The sequence below is a fragment of the Polypterus senegalus genome, chromosome 15, assembly GCF_016835505.1.
Source record: "Polypterus senegalus isolate Bchr_013 chromosome 15, ASM1683550v1, whole genome shotgun sequence".
In the NCBI taxonomy this organism is placed as follows: domain Eukaryota; kingdom Metazoa; phylum Chordata; class Cladistia; order Polypteriformes; family Polypteridae; genus Polypterus; species Polypterus senegalus.
The window spans coordinates 133,343,368-133,370,722 of NC_053168.1; the positions used below are offsets into that span (position 1 = coordinate 133,343,368).

The 27,355-nt window shown below is 43.3% G+C and overlaps 1 protein-coding gene across 1 annotated transcript in view; it reads left to right on the forward strand.

The window, feature by feature from the left end:
• Window positions 1-27,355, forward strand: part of znf516 (zinc finger protein 516) — a 188,628-nt gene that overhangs the window by 106,397 nt on the left and 54,876 nt on the right. Inside the window, exons 4-5 of the mRNA XM_039736599.1 lie at window positions 18,450-19,907; window positions 25,203-25,349. Coding sequence (XP_039592533.1) covers window positions 18,450-19,907; window positions 25,203-25,349 — 1,605 coding nt within the window. The remainder of the gene's footprint in view (window positions 1-18,449; window positions 19,908-25,202; window positions 25,350-27,355) is intronic.

Here is a 27,355-nt window from a genome sequence, read left to right on the forward strand (position 1 = left end):
TTCCATGTCTATTTCAGATTTTCTTCGGGCACACTTGAGGACTGCCCATAAATAAAGTCGTGTGACACAATCTATGGACAATGCAATAAAACAGTTAATTTTACAAGTTTGAAAGACATTTTATTAATAAAGGAATCAAAGGATAAATCTTAAATTTAATTAATTTGAGCGTTGAGATTGTTTTTAGCACATATGAGATTGATCGAGGATCAATTTTGAGAGAGGGCGCATTTCCTTGAAGTCTCTTGCGTTTCTTAGACTTCATTTCGTAAGTGTTGAAAAGCGGTGTCAGAGCGAAAATAAGGTTAATTTTCCATAGTAATACTCAGGCGATTAAGTGGTGAGAGCTGCAGCTACAGCGATACTCCTCGTCGGCAAGAGCCGAAATGTAGCGTTAAGTATTTTCTCGTTCTATATTTGCTCCGCCTTCTTCTATCCGTACATTGGCGAGATCTTCTAACAAGCGAGACTTTTTAAGTCTCACGAGATGTGTTTTTGACACCGCTGGTGTTGATATTATGAAGAATGGTGAACAGCGAAAATTTTAACTTGCATTCAAAATAAATACATTCGTTTATTCAACAGTCTGATTAACCGTTTTCTGTTTTCCAACATAAAATATATTTTTTAAACATTATCTTTTTAATCAACCAAAAGTTCAAAAACACTAGCAATTTGAAATATTTTACAAAAGTTTTTGGAGCCTCTAGAAAATTCCAGCGCACCAGTTGCCCGACAATGTCATAGCGGTCATATGTCTCCCAGCCAACAGGAACTTCTCTGGTCTTTGGCAGGCCTCTGTGGTACCTGTTTCTTCTACCTATTTGCTATCCGTTACCTCTCAGGTTGACTCTGCCCTTCCCATGGAACTCCGAGAGCACCTTGCGTGACAACTCGTGACTGTATACACAGTGGTGTGTCATGATTGACTCTCAATTTTAATTTTTCTAAATTGTTTCTGGGCTCAATACATAATGTATACATTTGAGAGGTTTTGAGACCCACGTTCCTAATGGTTACATTTTTGTTTCACAGCATCTTTACTTGTGTGAATTATTTTTTGCTTTGTCCCGCTGCACCATCTTGTTTTTTCTATGGGCGCCATCATTTTGGGACTTTTGTGTTGGCAGTTGCTATGTGGATGTTAAGGGAGACATCACGTATGGCATGACATTATAGTTCAATTGGTATAAAGGTCAGCTCCGTGGACTTCATGATTTGTCCAGTTAGGTGTATTCAACCTAAAATTTAAGCTCAATTATTTGTTTACTTAGAAATGAATTTTTAGCCTGAATACAATTTTTCCTTTGCGCCCTTTCCCACCATAACCTATCGTTGGTGGGGGAAGAACGAAATATTTAGATTTAATAGACATTTTGATCTTCATTTTTTGAGTGGTCTTGACGTTTTAGGGTCCCCTGATACTGATAACATTGATATCTCAATGATCTATGTGTGTCTGTGTGTCACAGTTTCTTGAGACGGTCGAGAGCTAAAACAGCTGGACGGAAAAATCCCAAACTCGAAACCTAATCCTGTTATGAGATGACGATGTGCTGATCAGTTTTGAGCCAAATCGTGCAAGAGAAAGAGCCCCTCTAGTGGAACTCTCAAATACCAGAATTCTGCAATGAATTAAGAATTCTTCTTGTCAATTGCTATCGTATGACCTATTTTATGATCAGAAAGATCAGCATCAGAGCCGTAAATAATTTCTGAAATGTTAGAGAATAGGTCGGATAATTTGGCTTCTTGGCAAAAAGCCTACTGGCGCTCACATCTGAATTTTTGTCTTATGTCTTGGCTGTTATTAAATGATCTTTAGTCACTGATGCTCTTGCTCGTTTCTTGACCACAAATAATGTTTTATGCCCTGGTCTTTATTTATTAGATTTTTTGATTCCTTGTTACCACCTTTTTCCAACCTTGTGCTGTCTCCCAATTCTAATTACTTGTATCAACTGTCATCCCTATGCTTTTTCTTTACTCCTTTGAAGTGAGGTTGTCTCTTGCCTCAAAGTACCTAAACTAATACAGCCGTTGCAGCTTACCGTATATCAAACTGGCTCATTCGCCTTGTGATCGTCTTCTCCGATACACCATACAGATCTGCAATCTGTTGTACTTTTAAACCGCATAACAGAAGATGTTCTATTGACTCAGCTGGAATGTCAAAGGATGGACGTCTAGAGCAGGGAACTGTGTCACCTGAACTGGAGTGTAGTAGAGTCCGTTCCACCTGTTCTTCGATAATTTCAAAAACAGTTTTATTTCAAGCCGTATTTCATGACGGTTTGCAGGAATGTTACGGACAAAATGAAATAAATAAATAAGCAACGAAAAACATATTTCATGACACATTTATTTATTTATGCTCTCATTTCATGACATATTTATTTATTAAGGCTGTCATTTCATGACACATTTATTTATTTATGCTCACATTTCACAGTACTTTTATTTATTTACGCATTTATTTATTTATTTCATTTTGTCCGAAATATTCCTCCATACTCAAGGGCCTACCTGCATTTGTATGTGTAGTAGCATTTTGGTAGCATTATTGTCATGCGTATATGTATGGATAAAATGTCCAAGTTAGGTTAATGGGTGTCTCTTATATGCCACAGTGTGGATGTGCTTGTGAATGGGCCTTGCGATGGACTGCCGTCCAATCCAAGATTGGTTTCTACGCTGCTTCAGGTTACTGCTGGGCCCGACACAAGCTTCCTGCAATCCTGAACTTAATGAGCAGATTAGAAAATGTATGAATGAACAAATGAATATGTATGTGATGTACATCCATCTATCCATTTTCCAACCTGCTGAATCCGAACACAATCCCAGGAACCCATCCTGGGTAGGGTGCCAACCCACCACAGGACACACACAAACACACTAGGGCCAATTTAGATATGCCAATCCACCTAACCTGCATGTCTTAGGACTGTGGGAGGAAACCCACGCAGACACAGGGGAGAACATGCAAACTCCATACAGGGAGGACCCGGGAAGCGAACCCTTAAGGGTCTCCTAACTGCGAGGCAGCAGCGCTACCACTGCGCCACTGTGCTGCCCTGCGATGTACATGTATAATACAAAGTCACTAAGAGGGAATGCTATAGTAGCCTTCCCCCAATTTGCCCAATAAAACAAGGAAGTTAAACATTCTAAAACGGAACATTTATTAAATAAAGAGAATACAACGAACTAATAAACAAGTGTAAACTTGAAAGCTCTCAGGGCCTGCCTGCCCACACAGGTTTATATACCGTCTAGGGTGGCACTTCCATAGTCACCTGCCACCTCTCTGTCTCTCTCTCACTGTTTGTATGTAATCTTGACATTTCTTCCTGATGGTGTTAGAAGTTCAACTCCTGACTCTGAGCTCAAAGAGCCATTGGGTTGTTCACAGCCACTTTAATCCTTTTCCTAGGATCACTTCCAGCCAAGGCCCAAATTTTGGATTGGAGATAGCAGGCTACAGCAACAACGACAACAACAACATTTATTTCTATAGCCCATTGTCATACAAATAATGTGGCTCAAAGTGCTTTACATGATGAAGAAAAGAAAAAATAAAAGACAAAGTAAGAATTACAATAAGACAAAACTCATTAACATAGAATATAGTTAAGGTCCGATGGCCAGGGAGGACAGAAAAAACAAGACATTCCTTTGCGATGATGATGTTGTCACGCTTGGTGTACTTTTAGTTAGCCCAGCTGAACAACAACCATAAAACATGCAAACTCTGTAGATAACATTAGAACAATTATGACGAGAACAGTCCATTCATCCCAACAAGCTTGTCTGTCCTATTCAACGCAGGGGTGGGCAAAGTCATTCCTGGAGGGCCGCAGTGGCTGCAGGTTTTTGTTCCAACCCAATTGCTTAATAAGAAGCACTTATTGCTCAAGAAACACTTCTGCTTCATTTTAGTTGTCTCCCTCATTAAGAGTTTAAACCCTTATTGCTTATTTAAGTCTTAAACAGCTGCATTCTCAGTTTAATTGCTCCTTATTAACAATAAGATGCAAATGACAAAAGAAACCAGCAGTTAGCCATTCTGCTTGTTCCCCTTTACACCTGTGTGTATTTACCGTGCGCTATTCGGTTTAACTAAATACTTGGAAGGAAAGAGAAGAGAAAAAAGTGAAGGGTTGAGAATTATCCATCCGTTTTACACTTCAGAGTATTTGGATGATATCCTTAGAATGGAAAAAAAAAATCTAGGCTATGAGAATGACTTGACATAGCAGAGTTAAAGCGCCAACAAGCCATGAAATGTAATTATTGGCAAGGATTGTTTTCTACTTAAGCAACTGGGTTGGAACAAAAACCCGCAGCCACTGCGCCCTGATAGAGCATCCAAAATGTCATCAAGTGAACATTTGAGGGTCCTTGAAGTCCCACTCCCCACCACACCACGTGGTAATTTATTCCATGTGTCTAGGGTTCTTTATGTGAAGAATAACGTTCTAACGTTTGTGCGAAATCTGCCCTTAACAAGTTTTCAACAGCATCCCTTTGGTTGCCTGCGCCACCACCAACCTACTCAAAGCACCATGATGCCCCAGCATTGATGGACTAAAAGCCAGAAGTCCACGTGATCATCATCATCATCATCAAATCCTTCCGTGAAAACCATAAATACAAAGAGGACGGTTTCATTTATGTTAGGTAGATTGCCCAGAGGGGACTGGGTGGTCTCATGGCCTGGAATCCCTGCAGATTTTATTTTTTTTCTCCGGCCGTCTGGAGTTTTTTTTTTTTGTTTTTTCTGTCCCCCCTGGCCATCGGACCTTACTCTTATTCTATGTTAATTAATGTTGACTTATTTTATTTTCTTACTATGTCTCTTATTTTTCTATTCTTCATTATGTATCAATCAATCAATCAATCAACATTTATTTATATAGCACATATTCATACAAAAAAATGTAGCTCAAAGTGCTTTACAAAATGAATAGAAAAATAGAAGACACAATAAAAAATAAACATAAGTCAACATTAATTAACATAGAATAAGAGTAAGGTCCGATGGCCAGGGGGGACAGAAAAAACAAAAAAAAAACCCCAAAGGCTGGAGAAAAAAAATAAAATCTGTAGGGGTTCCAGACCAAGAGACCGCCCAGTCCATCCATCCATCCATTTTCTAACCCGCTGAATCCGAATACAGGGTCACGGGGGTCTGCTGGAGCCAATCCCAGCCAACACAGGGCACAAGGCAGGAACCAATCCTGGGCAGGGTGCCAGCCCACCGCAGGACACACACAAACACACCCACACACCAAGCACACACTAGGGCCAATTTAGAATCACCAATCCACTTAACCGGCATGTCTTTGGATTGTGGGAGGAAACCGGAGCGCCTGGAGGGAACCCATGCAGACACGGGGAGAACATGCGAACAAGCGAACCCGGGTCTCCTAACTGCGAGGCAGCAGCGCTACCACTGCGCCACCGTGCCGCCGCCCAGTCCCCTCTGGGCAATCTACCTAATATAAGTCAAACAGTCCTCTTTTGTTGTAAAGCACTTTGAGCTACATTTTTTTGTATGAAAATGTGCTATAGAAATAAATGTTGTTGTTGTTGTTGTTCTTGGACCAGAGTTTATTTTAAAGCAGGGGTGTCCAACTCCGGTCCTGGTGAGCCGCAGTGGCTGCAGGTTTTCATTCTAACCCTTTTCCTAATCAGTGACCAGTTTTCACTGCTAATTAACTCCTTTTCCCTTCATTTTAATAGCCCTGTTTTGAAGGATTCAGTCCTCTGAATTGATTCATTTCCTCATTAAATGGCAGCCAAACAGAAATGAGATGTGAAACGAGCCAACGGATGACCAGCTAAATTGGCACGTCAAACTCCAGCCAATTTCACTTCAATAATGAGTGCAAACAACATTAAGAGGCGACAAGATCAAAATCTTTTAAATAGATAGATGATTAATACAGTGGATCCCAGATGTTATATTAAAACAGGGGTGTCCAGCTCTGGTCCTGGTGGGCCGCAGTGGCTGCAGGTTTTCATCCTAGTCATTTTCTTAATTAGTAAGCCGTTTTTGCTGCTGATTAACTTGTTTTGCCTGCGTTTTAATTGACGTGACTCAAACCCCCTCGGTTGTTTCTTTTTCCTTAATGAGCAGCCAAAAAATAATGAGCCACATGACCGGCTAACCTGAAAATGAAGAAAGATGAAGGTCCCAGTCATGTTGGCCTGCTCAGGTCACCAAAACATCTTGACGGTGGTCTTAGAAAAAAACAGAAAATCAACAGTCTGCTGTGGCAGAACGAGAGTAGCGACCGTACCGGCTTTAATTAACAGCAAGAATCGGCTTCTCATTAAGAAACTGGTTGGAGTGAAATTGGTTGGAGTTTGACGTTTCAGTTTAGCTTGGTCATCGGTTGGCTCGTTTCACATCTCATTTCTGTTTGGCTGCCATTTAAAGAAGAAACCAATCAATTCAGAGGACTGAATCTTTCAAAACAGGGCTATTAAAATGAAGAGAAAAGGAGTTAATTAGCAGTGAAAACTGGTGACTGATTAGGAAAAGGGTTTGGAATGAAAACCTGCAGCCACTGCGGCCCACCAGAACCGGAATGGGACACCCCTGCTGTATACTGTCCAAGTCCCTCTGTGATGATTCAGCGGATTCTCAATTATCTGCCAGTCCACCTAGCTTGGTGTAGACGGTGACCACGTGAGGATGTGAACCCAGGATGCTGGATCTGTGAAGCAGCCATGCTAACTACATGCTACTGGGCCAACCTCCATGTACTGTACATGCATCAAGCTGTATTTTTACGCCTGGACATTTTTTAGCGTCTCTCTTGTGCTTATGGCTGCTAATCAGTAAGACAGAGTAAAGGCAGCTGAGAATAGATAAAAAAAATCCATGCGATTTTAACCATGGACAAGATAATAATAATAATAATAATAATAATACATTTTATTTCTACAAGGCGCCTTTCAGAGAACCCAAGGACACCGAACAAACAATAAATAAATAAATCCATCTTCTAACCCACTGAATCCAAACACAGGGGTCTGCTGGAGCCAATCCCAGCCAACACAGGGCAGAAGGCAGGAACCAATCCTGGGCAGGGTGCCAACCCACTGCAGGACACACACAAACACACCAAGGCCAGTTTAGAATCGCCAATCCACCTAACCTGCAGTCTTTGGATTGTGGGAGGAAACCCACGCAGACACGGGGAGAACATGCAAACTCCACACAGGGAGGACCCGGGAAGTGAACCCAGGTCTCCTAACTGCGAGGCAGCAGCACTACCACTGCGCCACCGTGCCGCCCTAAGTAAATAAATACAAAACACAATTATAAACAACTTAAAACATCAGAAAATCTAAAAATTAAAACCAAACAAAACCACTATAATTAGGAGGAAGAAGAAAAAGCCATTTTAAACAAATGTGTTTTAAGTTTACATTTGAAAGATGAATATGATTTGATATTTCGGAGATCCGCAGGTAATGAGTTCCAGTGCTTGGGAGCAGAACAGCTGAAAGTTCTTCTCCCCATGGTGGTTAGACGGGCGGGAGGAACGGTCAGATGGGTGGAGGAAGAAGATCTAAGGTTACGGGATGGAATGGCAACATGTAGAAGGTCAGACAGATATGGAGGTGCGAGGTTATGGATGGCCTTAAAAGTTAGTAGCAGAATCTTAAAATCAATACGAAACTTGATCGGGAGCCAATGAAGCTGCTGCAAGACCGGAGTAATATGGTGAAAAGATGGGATTCCAGTGATGATACGTGCTGCAGAATTCTGGACTAACTGAAGCTTGTGAAGAGATTTATGAGGGAGACCAAAGAGGAGTGAATTGCAGTAGTCCAGCCGAGAAGTGACAAGACTGTGAACAAGAATGGCAGTAGTATGAGGAGTGAGGGAGGGACGAATGCGATTAATATTACGTAAGTGGAAGTAAGCAGACCGGGTGATGTTATTAATGTGACATTGGAAAGATAGAGTCCTGTCGAGGATGACACCCAGACTCTTGACCTGAGATGATGGGGAAACAACAGAGTTATCAATAATAAAAGAAAGATTATTGCTTTTGGATAATGAGGATTTTGAACCAATGAGGAGAACCTCAGTTTTGTCACTGTTTAATTTAAGAAAATTTGAAGAGAACCAGGATTTAATTTCAGAAATGCAGTCAATAAGTGAGGGTGGTGGAAAAGAGGAGGTGGGTTTACCAGCAAGGTAGAGCTGGGTGTCATCAGCATAACAGTGAAAATGAATGTTATATTTGCGAAAAATATTGCCAAGGGGAAGAAGGTAAATAATAAAAAGAAGAGAGGCCCCAGGACAGAGCCTTGGGGCACACCAGAAGTAACAGCGGTGGGTTGGGATGTGAAAGTTTTAAGCTGTATGAACAGATAAGACCGCCCCCAAAGTCCATAGGTAAAGGCTGAAATATATCTGATTAGCTTATGTGCCTGTTCAACCTATGTATGCCTCCAGCATTCTGCCAAGCACAGTGATGCCAGTATAATGTTAAAGATGTCCCAACATCCCATTTACTCCAGAAATCCTTGTCATTGGGTAAAGTGACAGTAGCTGACAGTAAATGACCTTCTGGAAGAAGTTTCTGTCCACTTTGACCCCACATGGCGAATAAATCTATCTCGTAACAGGTATAAATGACTATTTATTAGCACAAAAGATGTTAGTATTCCACAGCTGGCAAGAAGGGCAGCATCGTGGCACAGTGGTAGTGCCCAAATAACAATGTTAAACTTTTTGTACGTAAGTAAAGAAAATATTTTTATGAAAAGGAGTTTTGGAGTGGTAAGGAGACCTAGGTTTGCTTCCTGGGTCCTCCCTGAGTGGAGATTCCATGTTCTCTCCGTGTCTGCGTGGGTTTCCTCCCGCAGTCCAAAGACATGCAGGTTAAGTGCATTGGCGATCCTAACTTGTCCCTAGTGTGTGTGTGTGTGTGCCCTGCGGTGGGCTGGCGCCCTGCCCAGGGTTTGTTTCCTGCCTTGCGCCCTGTGTTGGCTGGGATTGGCTCCAGCAGACCCCCGTGACCCTGTAGTTAGGATATAACAGGTTGGATAATGGATGGATGGATGTTTGTGGATTTCACTTTCACCGAACAACAAATCTTTTAATTCTGCAGATACGCCTCTCTGTTGGGAGGCAACACTACTTTTCCCTGATGGCAACACGAATTAGACGATCTACAAGTCTCCGACTTACAATATCTACATACTTCTGACATATCACCTATGTCCATATATTCAATCTCTTTTCGCTGTTCTGTTATTAGTAATATTAGTAATAATTTCTGTTTGTTTGTGCTAATGTGATCTTTACTTTTTTTTTTTTATACTTTCAAAAGTGCCAAAGCCATGCAGGTTAAGTGCAATGGCGATCCTAAATTGTTACCCTAGTGTGTGTGTGCCCTGAGGTGGGCTGGTGCCCTGCCCGGGGTTTCTTCCTGCCTTGTGCCCTGTGCTGGCTGGGGTTGGCTCCAGCAGACCCCCCATGACCCTGTGTTAGGATATAGCTGGTTGGAGAATGACTAACTGACTGGGATGCAATGAAAATTTTAGAAACAGCTGCATGAGCTGTCAAATGTTTGCACCTGATGGTTCAGCCATGTTTAAGTAATGCAGCCCACCACAGCATGTGATGGTGTAGAGCTAATGATCAAATCAGTGTTAAAGTTGAGCATAGGAAAGGCGCCATATAAGTAAAATATATTATTAGTATTATTAAAGTGGCGAGGACGGTCCGGGTGGAGTTTGCACGTTCTCCCCGTGTCTGCGTGGGTTTCCTCCCAGTCCAAAGACATGCAGGTTAGGTGCATTGGCGATCCTAAATTGTCCCGTGTGTGTGTGCCCTGCGGTGGGCTGGCGCCCTGCCCGGGATTTGTTCCTGCCTTGCGCCCTGTGCTGGCTGGGATTGGTTCCAGCAGACCCCTGTGACCCCGTGTTAGGATATAGCGGGTTGGGACATGACTAACAGCTGGCAAGAAGACGCAGTCTGTTACTTTGCATTTATTTGTCATGCTGTTTATTTTAAAACGCCAGGTTTGTCTTTCGGGGAACAAATCAGCTGAGCACCCTATGGACTGATTTCGTTCAAGTCTGGTACTCTTATTCTTCATGGAAAGCTGTCACTGAGATATCTGGAGTGCCTGTTCAAATTGCGCATTTCTAAAATGCATTGACAGCTTTCAGGAATCCTCTATCTTAAAACAGATCAGCAATACTGATTCATTTGTTCTTTCTGGTTTTCCCAAAGTGAGGTTATTCCAGGGTGGCGCAGTGGGTAGCGCTGCTGCCTTGCAGTTAGGAGACCCGTAAAGGTTTCGCTTCCCAGGTCCTCCGTGCGTGAAGTTTGCATGTTCTCCCCGTGTCTGCGTGGGTTTCCTCCCACAGTCCAAAGACATGCAGGTTAGGCCCTAGTGTGTGTCCTGTAGTGGGTTGGCACCCTGCCTGGGATTGGTTCCTGCCTTGTGCCCTGTGTTGGTTGGGATTGGCTCCAGCACACTCCCGTGACCCCGTGTTCAGATTCAGCAGGTTGGAAAATGGATGGTTATTCCACATTTTTCTGTACTATTCTGTTTTGCCTACTCAATATCCACCCCTCCATTATGGCAAAACAAGACCCCCTGATAAAATACATTGAGTACGTGTGCCTAAACTGCAAGTCAGAGTAAATAAACTGTCACCATTTTTTATTTTTGAGTCTCCTGAACCAATGCAGTTATCCACATTCCTTGCGATACTGCAGTCTGCACTTCGTATTCTTTTCTTAAAATGAACTTTCATGCAAAACATTGTGTTTGTTCTTGAAGGCCACTGGATATCAGTAAGGAATGTGCAGAGGGATTTACTTTGTGATTTTACTTGGTGGCAGTTACTCATTAGCTCAGTTTGACATGAAACCTCTGGAAAAAGTCACTCTGGGATACGTTCTGTGTAAAAGAACACGCTGTGCTCTCTTAACGTGCCCGTTTTCCTCTTTATCAGACTGCTCCATGGATTATTAATTGACAGTTATAAAATGAATTTCATCAGGGTTTGAAAATGTTTGTGTTGAATGTATTTTCTCAAGTAAACCGGGTCACCCCAAAAATGTGTCCCAGTATGAGTCAGAGCGGCTGATGGACGTCGTTACGGATGACACTGAAGTTGTGACACGCTCGGCTGGCTACTCTGAGCAGTTGTTCAAAGCTGATCTTCCGGTGAGGATGTTGGATATCTTGGGGTCCTCGGTTCTTGTGGCTGATTCTCCAATTAGCTGTGACCCCCCCCCAGTCTCAATGAGACTGCACAGGTGGTGAACCAGCTGAAGGTAGGGAAGGCTGCAGGGATCGATGGTGAACTTCTCTAGGCTGGTGGTAAGGCTGTCCTCCTGGCATTGCAGGCAATCTTTGCTTCCATTTGGGAGATGGGCGTCATCTCAGCTCACTGGAAAACAGGGCTTGTCATCCCTATCTGGAAAGGGAAGGGTGATCGCCTGGATTGTGAGAACTAGAGGGGAATAACACTGCTCTCGGTGCCGGGTAAAGTCCTTTCTAGGGTTGTCCTCTATAGGATCTGTGATCACTTTCTCTCCTACCAGCTACCAGAGCAGTCTGGTTTTACACCTAGGAAGTCTACCATCGACCGCATCCTGGCACTGAGGGTACTCACAGAGCACAAACACAAATTTCTTAAGTTTCAGACTTTGCGGGATCCCAACAAGGTTGCTGGATATCATGGCTGGCCTGCACACTGGTACTGTGAGTGCTGTGCAGAGTGGAAGCAGAACCTCTGCGTTTTTCCCAGTTGATTCTGGGGTTCGTCAGCGGTGTGTTCTGCTCCTACTCTGTTCAATGCTTGTATGGACTGGGTGGTGGGCAAAGTCATGGGGTCCAGGGGCTGTGGGGCATCTGTAGGTGAAGAAAGATTCACGGATCTTGACTTTGCTGACGATGCTGTGATCTTCGCAGAGTCAATGGAGGCTCTGATCGGGGCACCCGAGAGACTGAGCGAGGAGTCTGAGTGTCTGGGCTTGCGAGTGTCCTGATAAAAACCAAAGATCCAGGCCTTTAATGACCTCTTGGGCACGGCCATCAGCAGTGTGTCTGTCTGCAGAGAGAGTGTCGACCTCGTCGAGAGGTTTACTTACCTTGGCAGTGACATTCATGTCTCTGGTGACTCTTCCTATGAAGTCAGTGGACGGATTGGGAGAGCATGGGGAGTCATGAGGTCGCTGGAAAGGGGTGTGTGGCGCTCCCGATATCTCTGCAAAAGGACGAAGGTCCATGTCTTTAGATTCCTGGTGCTTCCTGTCTTACTATATGGTTGTGAGACATGGACGCTATTCAGTGACCTGAGACGAAGACTGGACTCCTTCATTACTGTGTCTCTCCGGAGAATCCTTGGGTACCGTTGGTTTGACTTTACATTGCTCATGGAGTCCCAACTGAGGCACATTACCTGCATTGTAAGGGAGCGTCAGTTACGGCACTACGGCCATGTGGCGCGATTCCTAGAGGGTGATCCAGCTCGTAAGATCCTCATTGTTGGAGACCTGGGTGGCTGGACCAGGCCAAGGGGTCGCCCACGTAACACATGGCTGCGACAGATAGAGTGTGATATAGTGATATAGTGTGGTGGGTGCGGCAACGTGCTGTACCAGTGCATGCCCCCCAACCTGACCTGACCTGACCTGTATCAGCCTGTCATTCCCATTCCCACTGACGTCCGCAATATGCCAAGGGAAAGTGCTGTGATGGATTTTAATTTCAATGTATTTGCACATTTTACACATCCAAGGAAGTGATGTGACCACTTTTGAGAGTGTGTGTGTGTGTCAAGTCGAGAATCTGTGGACACAATGAATCAAAAACCAATCGCCAAGTCAGACTGAAACTTGGCACAGTTATTAGCACTTTAAAATGCTGGAAGCCTATTGATTTTGAACTAAATTGCTCCAGTAGATTTTCACTCTCCAGAGATAATGATTTTGTGTTTTTGTGCTCAGTTCTGCCTCCCACCTAAGCACCTAATTGCAGATGAAGAATATATATTTTTGCAAGAAGACCTGTTTTTTCTTTTTCAATTTCATTCCACACAATAAAATAATGACATACAATATTTTCCTGTGAAAATTATTGCTTTATATATAGAAAGCCATGCACTGGACACACATCAGGGGTGCCAATGTGCCTTAGTTACACTTGAGAGTTGTGACTTTGAGGGAGCTTTATAATTAGTCTTTGGTTGCCACCTAGTGGTAGATTCCATTAGTGCAGCTTCCATTCTGGTCTCATTCTTTATTACTGCAATTTTGTCGTAGCTGTGAATAACTCTTCCGTAGCGTAAGCAAGAGAAGTAACCACCAAGGCTTCTTATCTGAATTGATTTTGATCATTTTGTATTCAATCTAGAAGACCAAAGGTATTGTATTTGTGTTGTTCTGTAACTTAATAAAATCAGCCTGGATGATAGAGCCTATAGTCTTGTGGTTAATTATTGAATGATGCCAGAAAGGTTTTATAGCCTGGCATATTTTAAGAGTCAATTTGCTCTACATAATTTAAATGTTCACAAAGTAGAAATGTATTTACTTAGCAACACAATTATTTTAAGAACTTTAGTCATTTATTATCTGTCGGATAATGATAATATTCTTTTAACGCAGTGTTGTGGTCCAATAATGCCACCTGCTGGTCATAAAGTGCATCATGATGTAGTAGCACTGTGTAAGATGGTGTAAGATCTGCATACTTATCTACTCTATATGCAGGTAAAACTCCGGTACAACAAACTGCCAGGGACCAAAAAAATATTTTGTTGTAATGCTAATTTCGTAGTAATGGAAGTCTGTATTTGTCACTATAGTCAGTCAGTTTATTCAACCCACTATATCCTAACACAGGGTCACTGGAGTCAAACCCAGCCAACACAGGGTGCAAGGCAGGAACAAATCCCCAGGCAGGGTGCCAGCCCACCACAGGGTACACGCACACACCAAGACAATTTAGGATCGCCAATGTAACTAAACTGCATGTCTTTGGACTGTGGGAGGAAACCCACGCAGATATTGGGGGGAACACTGCGAGGCAGCAGCGCTACCCACTGCGCCACCCTGACGCCCTGTCACTATAGTGCTTTCTTTAACTTGCGCCCAGGCGTTTGGAAACATTTCAATTGCTTTTTTCGCTTTAATTTTAATCTCCTCCTGTCTACAACTTATGCTGACGAGATATTTTCTCAGCATTTCCTTGCGATAATACACTTTCAGGGTGCGCATGATGCTTAAATCCAGTGGAGTTGGGTGGGAGGAAGTCAACGCGAACATCTAAATGCGGAAGCCTGTTGTGTGCAGCACAGTTATCAATCAGAAGCCGAATAATTATTTTCTTCTTCTTCTTCTTCATATTGTGAGGTTTCTGAACTGTTGTGGGATCCCCCACTCCCCACCCAACGGGGCGACACGCTGAAGTGCGCCCTGAAGCGCGTTTGCCGCATCTGTGTAAGATTGTTTGACCGTTGCTGGAGCAGGGCAACAGCAGGCTCACAACGCTGCAGTGAAACGTCACAGAAGCAAATCCCAAAAGATCGTGGGCGCACTGTAAGTCCCTGTCATGTACCCCAAAACACAAGGCTGAGTCTCAGTACTTCAGCAAAACTAGTTTTTCAGCTTGAAACAGGAACAGCGTGGTTATTTATTGTAGCGGGATCTGCCACTCTCCTATACACAGACACAGCAGTGAGGCAGAGTTGTGGCCTGGTTAGTGTCCAAGTAATCCTGTTACCTGCATTTATAATGTTCCTTGCATCACCCACCGAGATCTTTTCTGTTTGCTTCAGTGAAGCAGCTGTGAGCCTGCTGTTGCCCCAGCAACAGATAAACAGTCCTCCACAGATGCGGAGATCGCTCTTCGGGACACTCTTCGGCGTGTTGTCCAGTTGTGAGAGGTCCCAAGACAGTTTAGAAACCTCACATTTTCTTGAATGAGTGCCGCATTAATAGGAATGTTTCTTGAACAAGCATCACCAAACCACATAAAAATGGCTTTTTCGACGCTTTTTTAAATGCAGCAGTTCGCATACGTTTGCAACCTGAGATTTTTCTTCTTTTTTTGCTCGGCCTTTGAAGAAGGCTGACAGTGTCGATGGCAAAATTCCGAATTCACTGGCAACGTCTTTTTTTCTTTTTGTCGCAATCGAGAGCTGCAGAAATTTATAAAGTTTTTTTTTTTCTTCTAATATGAACTGTTATCGTTTTTTCGTGTCTGCCGTTTCTATAGGAGGGTGATAATGAGTTAAATTCCAATGGATGTTTTTCAAATGTTGACGAGTGATAAGCAAAAGGTATCACTGAAAACCACCGAAAACAAACACACAGCAAAAAATGAAAACAGTATAAGGAAAGTTCGAAGAAAGGAAAAAAATGACAATGTTTCTGTTCGGGGATCGTTGTGCACAACTGAGCTGCGGCCAAAGAATGAACTGCTCGGTGGATGATTCATTCAGGCATTTCAAGGTCTTTTGGGCACTTCGTTGTAATGAAAGTACTTTGTAGTAGTAGTGTCATATGGGAAACTGTCGGGACCATAAAAATACTCCGTTGTAATGAAAATTTTGCTGTAAAGATATTCGTTGTAACAGAATTTTATATATAAAATATATAAGTATATAAAATCCTAAGCCTAAAAGTGTAACAATTTTATGTCACGTTTTTTGTCACGCTTTAAATCGGGCTTATTTTAAAACATACATACAGTATATATGTTTGGTATCATTCTTTACAGAATTTATCAAACTTTAATGTGATGTTGTTAGATTTTCAGATTCATATTCCGTTTTTAAATTATAAACTAAAATATCAAGAAGGTCGAGTTATGATGACTCATTGCATACCACTTTAGTTTTCACGTGATTTTGCCTGTTATTTAAATGAGTCATTTTATAAAAAAAAATATATCTATTAAAATGTCAGTTAAAATTAATGGATCGTTTATTTAGACTTTTATAAATACTCATTGAGCAGAGTGGACCTCAGTTTAACAGGAATACTCCAATCGGTAAGAGAGTAAATATTTCATTCTCATTTCATGATTTTCACTCCGTTAAATAATAATTCATTTTTCTTTTGCATATTTATAGAATTTTGTGATTTTGACTCCGATAAATTATCATTTTTCTTTGGTATATTTACAGATTTTACTGATATTCTGGTTGGGCGCCAAAGGTGCCAGAGGGACTTGGCCCCCCCGTAGTATGTGTATATTTATAGCTTTTTCAAATGCCACTGCACAGGTACTGCTTCAAGGAAAATGTCTTGGTGAAGGTAGTGGTGTTTATAAACCAATCTTCATTCTACACAAACAGGGGTGATGATGTATATCTAGACTGCTTATCAATGTCTTATAGTTTTGTTTTAGCAAGGATAGTGATGGCTCTTTAGCTCCCATCCATTCATTATCAGGACCCGCTAATGCCATGTGTGGTTCAAGTGGGTATAACGGTGAGGTCTACATTGATTACTTAGATTTAATAATAATAATGATGCGCATTATTTATATAGCACTTTTCCTGTGCTCATTTCAACCCACCTGTTGTGTCGGGTTGCCACAAGACTTAAAAATTGCAGGTCCCTGCCTTTCAGATGGCCACATATTCTGCCGACTACGCCAGTGTGACACCAGTAGAGGGCGTAGTAGCCACTCAGCCCGACACAGACAGATGCCGGAGGCACACTTATAAAAGCAGGAGCTTTTCATTTTTGTTTCTTCACTTGTGGGTAACGTCTACCCCATTCTCACAAGCCACAACACAGTCCCACTGAGCACAAACACATGCAATACTCTGTTTTTCTTCTTCTTCTTTCTCTCTTTCTCCTCCACTCCTCCTCGACAAGCTTCATCTCCCTCCTCCCGTCTCTGGCTCCCCGAGTACTATCTGCAGGCTCCTTTTATATGTTACCCGGAAGTGCTCCAGGTACTTGATGATCTGCTTCCAGTCAGTGGGGTGAATTAACTGCCCATACGGGCCTAGGAGCAGCTGTAGCAGACCCCTGATGTCCCCAGATTCCAACAGGGCTTTATACAACTCCCATCTCCTATAAAGTTCTGCGGGAGTCTGAGGCACCGCTGCAATCCATGGGGGCTGCCATCTAGCGTCCCGGAGGGAGGTAATGTTCTGTCCACACTAGCTTCCACCGGTCCTCTCAGCGACGAGGCTTCTTGGCCGGGCAAGGACCCCGGCCGTCGATGACACACCTTAGATGGTGTAAGAACGAGAAGAAACCCAGATAAAGAGTTGGGGCACCATAATGACCTCCATATAATTGGCAGGTCAAAATAGACCACAAACAAAATGAAATTTAGCCTTTGCCTCATTTGCTCGATTGTGCCGGTCGATCCCGACTTTACCGGGTCCCTCTGAGAGGGAGCATCTTGATCCTGCTACCGCCGATAACGTATCCGAGGGATGAGCCTAGCAGATGAGGACACTCACACAAAGCAGAGGTGTAGGTGCAAAGGTGTTGTTATTAAACTTCTAAAACAGATCAGGGTCCAAATTGCAGTGCTTAAAATTCAAGAGATCAATAATCCAATAAATAAATGAAAAGTCCAAGTGATAGTGGAGGTTAACAACAAAGCCATAAGTAAATCCGTTAAAACAGACTTAAAATCAAGCAGGAGTCTCCTCTTTAAAATCACAGTTCCCCCTAGTGCTTCCCTGTAAAACTGGCGTCCCTCTGGCTTATCCCACTCGGATCTTGCAGCCTGGAGAGATGTCATTCAACAGGCGCAGACACCCTTCAGTCCTGCTCGTAGCCCCCTAGCCCATCCTATGACGATTCACCCAAACCTCCACCCCTTCAACTCCCGCCAACTTCCCAGACTTACACGAGGAGTCCGCTGGTATATGCTGGTTGTTCTCAGCAGGAGCAACCTTGAAGCCCCTCTTGAGCGCTGCTCACACGCTGCTTCCCCTGGGGCTCCATTCCCGTTCTGGTCGCACTGGCTCCCTCGCACTCCTGCCCTTCTCTCTCTCAGAACTCACTGGGAGGATGGCCTGATAATGTCTTGTGATGCCACAGTATGAGTTGGCAAGTGTGGCTGGGGAAAAGGATGTATGGGCCTCACTGCTAAGACTGTTGCACCCGTGACCCAGTTTTGGCTAAGCGGTGGAAAATGATTGAATGAATGAATTAAAGAACAGGCAACATCTTCTGACTGTGAAGCAAATTGCAGGTGTGATCGGAAGAAGAAGAATGACAGCTCCAGCACTTGTTGCATGTTAAACACAAATTGCCGGAGCTAGACCCCTGATCTTGACAGACCCAGAGGTCCGCACATTTCTTGATTTAAAGTAAACTTTACAGACTTAACAGTTAAAATGTGTGATGAAGGTGATGGTGACTTTTACATGTTTTCACATCTCCTTTTTTTTGCTTTCTGTTTTAACAGATGAAAAGCCATACTCCTGCAGCCATTGTAGTCACGTGACTAATGAAGCGTCACTGTTAATAATGCACATGGAAGACCATCACGGAGGAAGAGGCGACGTCGCCAGCCAGCCCTGTAGTGCCAACAGCAGAAGTAATACACCCTTAGCCATACCTGCAGCAGGCTCCCAGAACCCGCTGAAAGGAAGCAGTGTTAAAGGGTACAAAGAGGAGGACACGGAAGAGGACAGCTTTGTGAAACGAGAACAAGCTCCCTCACAAGAGAGATGCCATTTTTCAGGCTCCCCGAAATGCTCCGAAGAAAAGCTCCCATCCCCGTCGGAACCCAGTGCACTTAATAATATTGTTGACCTCAGAACTTTGGAACTGCGGGCAGATGTTAAAGTCAAAGAGGAAATTGATATGGAAAGCATGCAAGGAGTAAACAAAACATTAACGAGTGCCACCATTCCATTAAATCTGACTGCAAATGGTTGCACGCGGAAGGATTTACCTACCTCATCCCAGCAGAATGATTTGACCGTACACCAGTGTCCATGCTGCTCTCACACCACCCGTTATCCCGAAGTTCTGTGGATGCACCAAAGAATTTCTCACAAAGTTTCCAAATCTGTGGCTCCCAAGTGGGTTCCGAAGAATGGATTCAAAGGTCCGAAGGAAGAACTGGCTTACTCAAGCCAAAGACGGCGCACCGGGCCTCCACCTGTCTTAGAGGGTAAAGACTGTCATCCCCTTGTAGTTCCTAAAATATCCCGAACCCAGGCGCCACAACAGACTAGCTTACAGAACCCAAAAACGAGTATCGCAGCTTCAGCCCCCCACTTACCCACTGCGTCCCAAGCAAAAGAGACCGGCGCAACTCTCCGAGGGAGCCCATCGGTCTCTGGCCAAAATACCATCATGCAACACAAACCTTGCATCAACAAGAATCCGTATGTTGGGGAACAGCCACAGAAGAGGCCAAAGTTGGAGATGTACCCCAAAGTTGCCCCAAGTAGCGCCTTTGAGAAGAACGTCACAACGTCTCAGCGGCCATTTGCTACGACCTCAACCGGAGGCAGGGCCATGGAGAAAGCTGGGTTTCCGCAAGAAGGTCTGAGATTTGCACTTTCTGTTAAGCATGGCGTGACGGAGCCCACAAAAGTCAAAATGAACACTGTGCCCGGGCTGCAAAACAGACAGGAGGCATCCCCAAAGTCCATTCAGACAAAGACTCTGAAAGAGCCAAATCTGACCCGGAGCTACGGTTTCGGTGGGCGCCTTTCACAAAGCACACAGATGCGTTCTGGCCCTGCGTCGGGGACCCTCGGCTTGCCGGCACACACCAAACAAGAACCTTTTTCTGAAGGACCTAAATCCCATGGGGACATTTTGACTTTCCTTAAGACTTGTCATTCGCAAGATTTGGCTAGCCTATACCATCACTGGGGTTCCGGTAGTCCCATGCTTGACCAGACAGGTAAGCCATTTGACAGATTTTTAAAAGCATGTGACAAAGGAGAAATCCAAATGGAGGTTACAGCGGGTCAAATTATTTCTTTCAATTATGTGCAAAGATTTGACATTATTTTACTGCAGGTCAATTGTTTGTAATCTGATTGGATGAAGAGCATTGCACCATTTTTGTTACACATCAATCCAATACTGCTTTTCAGACAGACAGACAGACAGACAGACAGACAGACAGACAGACAGACAGACAGACAGACAGACAGACAGACAGATAGATAGATAGATAGATAGATAGATAGATAGATAGATAGATAGATAGATACTTTATTAATCCCAAGGGGAAATTCACATACTCCAGCAGCAGCATACTGATAAAAAACAATATTAAATTAAAGAGTGATAACAATGCAGGTATAACAGACAATAACTTTGTATAATGTTAACGTTTACCCCCCTTGGGTGGAACTGAAGAGTCACATAGTGTGGGGTCTCCTCAGTCTGTCAGTGGAGCAGGACGGTGACAGCAGTCTGTCTCTGAAGCTGCTCCTCTGTCTGGAGATGATCCTGTTCAGTGGATGCAGTGGATTCTCCATGATTGCAGCGCCCATCGCTCTGCCACCGATGTCAAACTGTCCAGCTCCGTGCCTACAATAGAGCCTGCCTTCCTCACCAGTTTGTCCAGACGCCACAACCGTCTGATAGAACATCTGCAGCATCTTATTGCAGGACGCCAACCTTCTAAGGAAGTATAGTCGGTTCTGTCCTCTCTTACACAGAGCATCAGTATTGGCAGTCCAGTCCAGTTTATCATCCAGCTGCACTCCCAGGTATTTATAGGTCTGCACCCTCTGCACAGTCACCTCTGATGATCACGACGTCCATGAGGGGCCTGGGTCTCCTAAAATCCACCACCAGCTCCTTGGTTTTGCAGGTGTTCAGGTGTAAAGGTTTTTGCACAGTGAATGGCATAATTCAATGGGGAACTAGTGGTGCAACAGTTAGCACTGCTCCTCCATATTTCCAATTCCAATCCCCGCCTAGCCATTTTTATACTGAATGCATAGGAAAATTGGAATCAAAAGGCGTACCATAGTCAAAAAGTCAAATCTAAATTCTTAATCGGAAAATACAGTGGAATCTTGGATTGCGAGTAACTTGGCTTTGCAAGACGAGCTAAAATTTTTAATAAATTGCAATACGAGTAGTATGTATACGCTTTGTCTGCCGAGCGTCACGTGATCACAACTGCGCTGATGGTTCTTCTCTCTCTCTTTGCGGGATTGTGGGTAATCGTCAGTCGGCATGCCTCACTCATATAGTCAACATCTGTACAAGCGTATACTGTTTACTACAGAATTGTGACCACGTGTGTGTGTGTGTAACGTGTGAGTCCCTGTCTTGCACCCCAAAACACGAAGCTGAGTCTCAGTACTTTAGCAACACCAGCTTTATTCAACTTGAAACAGGAACAGCGCGGTTATTTATTGTAGTGGAATGTGCCACTCTCCTATACACAGACACAGCAGTCAGGCTAGGTGAGTGGCCAAGTAATACTGTGCCCTGCGCATTTATAATGGTCCTTGTTCCTTGTATCACCCATCAACGGCAGGCGCTCATAGCATGTCCACGATCTTTTCGGAATCGCTTTTACGGTGAACTGCTACAGCGCTGGTAGCCTGTGATTGCTTCGGGACGCTCTTCCGCGTGTCGTCCCATTGGGTGGAACCCCACAAGAGTTTAGAAACTCACTCACACCAGCCATGGTTCTTCTCAAAGGTAAAGTGCAGGTTAATTTGTTTTATGTATTTGTACTTTATATTTTGTACTAATCATTTTTATATGAATAGTTTTGAGTTGCGGAACGAATCATCTCAATTTCCATCATTTCGCTTTGCTATGCAAGTGCTTTTAATTGCGAGCACGTTTCCGGAACGAATTATGCTCGCAAACCGAGGTTCCACGGTATATGAAATAAAAATCAAGGATTAATAATGGTGACAATGATCGTAGTCAATTAATGGCTGTACCACACCTAACGATAAGCATTTTTGGGCCCAGCCAGTACTTGAATGGGAGACCACCTATTAGAAGCTTGGGTTGCTGCTGGAAGAGGTGTTGGCCAGGCCAGCAGGGGGCGCTTACCCTGTGGTTTGATTGTGTGGTGACGTTCTTTCAAACGTATTCACTCGATAGAGCAGGTCTACGCCAGGAGCTCTGTTCCGCGGGCAGTTCAGTTTCCGAAACAAGACGCCTTTCTCAGGGGTTTATGCTCTTTTATAGTCCACCCACCGGCAGGGGCAGAGTCAGCTGTCCTCACTGAACGTCTTCTTACTGCTATGGGTGACAAAAGACAAGACAATGTTAGCAAATGCAAATCCCCCCACCCCCCCTCTCTCTCGTCCCTGGAGTGTGTCACAAAAAAACAAGACACAAGAGTCATAAAGTTTGGGGCAGCCACCCGCATAATATTTCCTAGCTGCAAAAGGATAAATTGTCCACACTGATGTGCTCAGAAACAGAGTCCAAAACAGAAGTGATGAGTTAGGGTAAATATGGCGGCTTTAAAGGCCAGCAAGGGAAGGGAGGTCATCCAGGGCGGAAGTGGAAAGGTCCTCTTCCATAGGTTCGAAGATGGACATGACGTCATCAAAAGGGCCGGAACCTGAAGGCTCTTCGTTCATAGGTTCTACACGGGAAGTGATGTCATCAGAAGTCCTGGAAACGGAAGTGACATCATCAGAAGGCCCTGAACCGGAAGTGACATCATCAGAAGGCCCTGCACCAGAAGTGACATCATCAGAAGGCCCTGAACCGGAAGTGACATCATCAGGGCCAGGCAGAATTTCCCATAAATGGTGTGCAGGAAAGAAAAAGAAAAGGTCAGCGCACTCCGCCACCTCCTGGTCTGGAGTGGAATTACTCTCATTTAGACCCTTTAGCTGCCTCCCATGCGCCCGTGTGTGACAGGTGGCATCAGTTACCTCTGATAAACCTGAAAGGTGATCCTCTGACACACATGAGTGACAGTTAATTTTTGTCTTATTTATTTTAAAAGGGTATTACATATCACTTTTTCAAGGTCAGAGTAATGGATACACAAGTACCGTTATTTATACAGATGGAGGAAATAAATAGCTTGGCATTCTCTAAATCTAAACTAGCTCTTGATGGAGTGGGTTTGAAGGTAGAAAAAGCACCATGGTTATGGATTTCTGCGCTGGACTGGCATCCCATTCTTTATGGGCTCCTGATTTGTGCCTGATGTGACCAGTGTGGCTCAGTAATAGGAAAACTGTTTCAGGAAAATGGATGGATGGAATGTCCGATATATACGCCGAATTTACCATTAATCTCTGTTTAACCGCCGCTGCCCTGCTCCACTGACAGACTGTGGAGATCCTTCCTCCCCCAGACTATGCGACTCTTCAGTTCCACCCGGGGTGTGTAAACGTTAACATTACACAAAGTTATTGTCTGTTATACCAGCATTGTTATCACTGTTTAATTTAATATTGTTCTTTATCAGTATGCTGCTGCTGGAGTATGTGAATTTCCCTTTGGGATTAATAAAGTATCTATCTATCTATCTATCTATCTATCTATCTATCTATCTATCTATCTATCTATCTCATTCTAGAACCTCATTCTAGAACCCTAAAGTTACATGAGGCACAGAGCAGCAGATCTAATCGTGCGCTTGAATACGAAATCAAAGGCGATGACACGTTACGCGACTTCTAGTCATTGGGTATTTCGTACATGCTGACTGTAATTGCTGGACTATCTCGATATACACAGCTGAAAATCACTGGGCATGTCACATTTAGTGGCCAAGAGCCGACTTTCTGGTACAGTTGGGCTCGCCGCTTTTCGTGGCAGCCAATAACATGCTGCCCCTCTGCCTTTTTCGTTTTCTATTCTGTTGTGGTCCGTAAAACACGAGACATCACACAGACTGTTTGTGAGGTCCAAACACACCCTCGTCGATGCATTGTACGTCTGGATGAGCATTGATTGGTTGTCAGCTCTCATGCATGCAGAGACCACTCCTATGATTAAACCCAAAACCATACCTGAGCAAGTTTTGTTGCCCTGAAGCGCAGGGTAAGTCACACTTTGGCAGGGGGCGGCGTGTCACGGGGGTTTAGCATCGTCTGCCTCTGACTCGCTAAGATTATGTAAATGAAGGCTACAGTGGAAAATCGCTGTGAACGTGACATGGCCTGACAGTGTTTGTTTCTTGAATTACCGTGTTTAATGAATCGTGAATATACAGCAAAACGTGTCTCCAGGACACATTAAAGCCAGATATAAAGGTCCAAGTAGTGTGTCACAGACACTTGTGCTGTTGATATGGTGGCCTTGTGACTCAGATGTGTAAAATTAGCCAAATTTGAATAAAAGCATCTCTTGGTTACTCCTTTTATTCTCCTTTCTGATATTGCTTGGTTTAGGTCAGGTCGTCAAAATTTCTGCCTAGCAGTACATAGTGATGGGTTAAAAAAAGAAAAAGAACGACGGGCACTGTATATTTCAGGTTAAGGACGCAGACAGACAGATGAAGTTCCCTGTTCACGTGCTGTGGAAGACATCATCATCATTTTCTGTTGTAGCCCTTTAAGTCAGATACAATAAGGTGACCTTTTATAAACGAGAATGTTTTAGTAGTTTTCCACAAATGTTAATGGCCCAGAAAACATGTTTACCAAGGCCAACAGAAGGGCGCTGTGCTGTCCTGGCAGTGACACGTTCATTCATAGATGTCTCTAGTCCATGCCTGTGAGGTCTGAGGTCAGCACAGCCCCAGCAGGCAGGTGGAAGGCTAGAGGTTTGATCAGCCCGTCGTGGCTCCACTCATTCAGCATTTCTCTCCTAGGTATCCCTACCCAGGGGGGACAGTCGAGTTCTGGTTCCACTCACTTCCCATTATCCGTGCGACTTGTCTCTGTCACGGTGGCGTCACTTTGATTTGCCTGATGTACCACTTGACAAAGCTGGGTGATGGCTGAGGAGTGGATCCAGCTGCTCTGAAATGCTCACACCTGACATGCCAGTCCTGGAGCGGGCACATCAAGGGGTGAATCTTTTAATTCACTGTAATTTATGCATTCTTGCAGTCCTGTGTGTGTCTGGCCTGTCAGCGACTGCAGTGATGAAGGCTGACAGTTGTCATCCAGAGCCTGAAGGTAGCCTCACACAATGACACATTAGACATACTAATGATGTTTCCTACTCCCCCCTACCCCCCCATCTCCCTGGCATAATGTTTTCTTTTATAACTTTTTTTTTCCATGAACCACAGCGATGCTGAGGTCACAAGTACGACAAGGAGAGTATATCTGCAAAGAATGTGGGAAAAGCTTCAGTCAGCCTAGCCATCTCAGGACCCACGTCAGATCCCACACAGGTAGGAACTCTTACATTTCACATGATAAACGTGATGGCCTGTGTCAGAGATTTGAATATGACAAACAACTATACAGAAATACTATGTGTACATAATAACCTACATATATGTATGTGTTATATATAGAAAACCTGGCTCTAGTGTGTGTGTGTGTGTGTTTATCTTTATGTTCACCCTGCAATGGACTGGATTGTTCCTGCTTTGCGCCCTATGCTTGCTGGGGTAGGCTCCAGCCCACCACAACCCTGTTCAGGATTAACCGGGCTTAGAAAATGATACAATATGGTGTATATGTATATATGAATATATAACAAGCACATACTGTATATATATACACACAATCTGCCTGCTGGAGTTTAGCTGCAGTCTCAGTCACACAAGCGCATATACATATATGTATTGTTCATATGCATATATACTTATATATGGGTATCTATCTATCTATCTATCTATCTATCTATCTATCTATTATATAGTGCCTTTTTATATCTATCTATCTATCTAGCTATCTATCTGTCTATTATATAGTGCCTTTAACTTCTATCTATCTATCTATCTGTCTATCTATTATATAGTGCCTTTTTATATCTATCTATCTATTATATAGTGCCTTTTTATATCTATCTATCTATCTAGCTATCTATCTATCTATTATATAGTGCCTTTCACTTCTTTCTATCTATTATATAGTGCCTTTTCATATCTATCTATCTATATAACTATTATATAGTGCCTTTCACTTCTATCTATCTATCTATTATATAGTACCTTTTCATATCTATCTATCTGTCTATCTATCTATTATATAGTGCCTTTTCATATCTATCTATCTATCTGTCTGTCTGTCTATTATATAGTGCCTTTTCATATCTATCTATCTATCTATCTATCTATCTATCTATCTATCATAAGACTTCTTTGTTTTAAGGCTGCTGTGTTCCCAATACGCCACCTGCATAGACACATACACAGTTCTACAAATACTTACTATATACAAATATCTCATTCATATATATATATATAGGTAGATAGATAGATAGATAGATAGATAGATAGATAGATAGATGAGCCAATTTTTATTGCTGTAGGCTCCAGTTTCAAGAGTTTGTGTGAATAAATGTAAATATTGCAGACGGTTCCCATGTTCGAGTCTTTATACCCCAGCTATACAGTTTACAATGTGGTGATCTGCACAGTGAAAGATGGCATATTCTTCACAGTAGGCAAGTGAACACTCGGCGAGGGAGAGAAAGACAACCTCTCTCCTTGGAATGCAGTCATTAGGTTTTAAACAAACATATCTGCTGGTGATACTGACCTGTGCAAAACTTTATACATTATTAATCAGATGTCAGTGAGGGAGATGTAATTGTGCATGTTAATGAGGTCCATTGCTACCAGCAGTATGAAAATCAAAATGTCCATTTCAACATATGTCATTAGTTTTAGGTGAGGGAGTAAAACAAAATATCTTCTGCATCTGGGTCAGTGAAAAAAAAGCAGCAGCTTTCCGTCAATTTTATTAAGGTTATTGGATAAAAGTGAATGTATTAGATGGCTGCGAATACAAACAAATGGCTGTTTGTTACATATGTACAGAATATATTTTTATTGGGGATATTAGTAAGATTCATATTTCATGTTATCAAAACTTCCGTTTTACAAATGTAGTGGCCATAAAATAATTGTATGGTGTAAATTAAAAACACCCATAGACTTGCCTGCTCTGCAACTCCAATCCAAAGCCACAACACCTACAAATTGTTGTTTACTGGCTGACGCCTTTAATCAAGGTGACTTACAGTTTTTGAGATATGATTGGTTACATTCCTTGAAAAGCCTCTTCCAGTCTGAGCACAGGCAGGTGTAGCGACTTGCTTATGCTCATACAATGGTGTCAGTAGTGGGATTTGAATCTGCAAGCTTAGGTTTTGAAGTCCAAAGCCTTCACCGCTGTGCCACACTGCTTACCACACACATCCTGTGTTTTCTGGGCACCAGACACAGGACCAGCACTAGTTGGGTTGGCACACACTCTCACATAATTT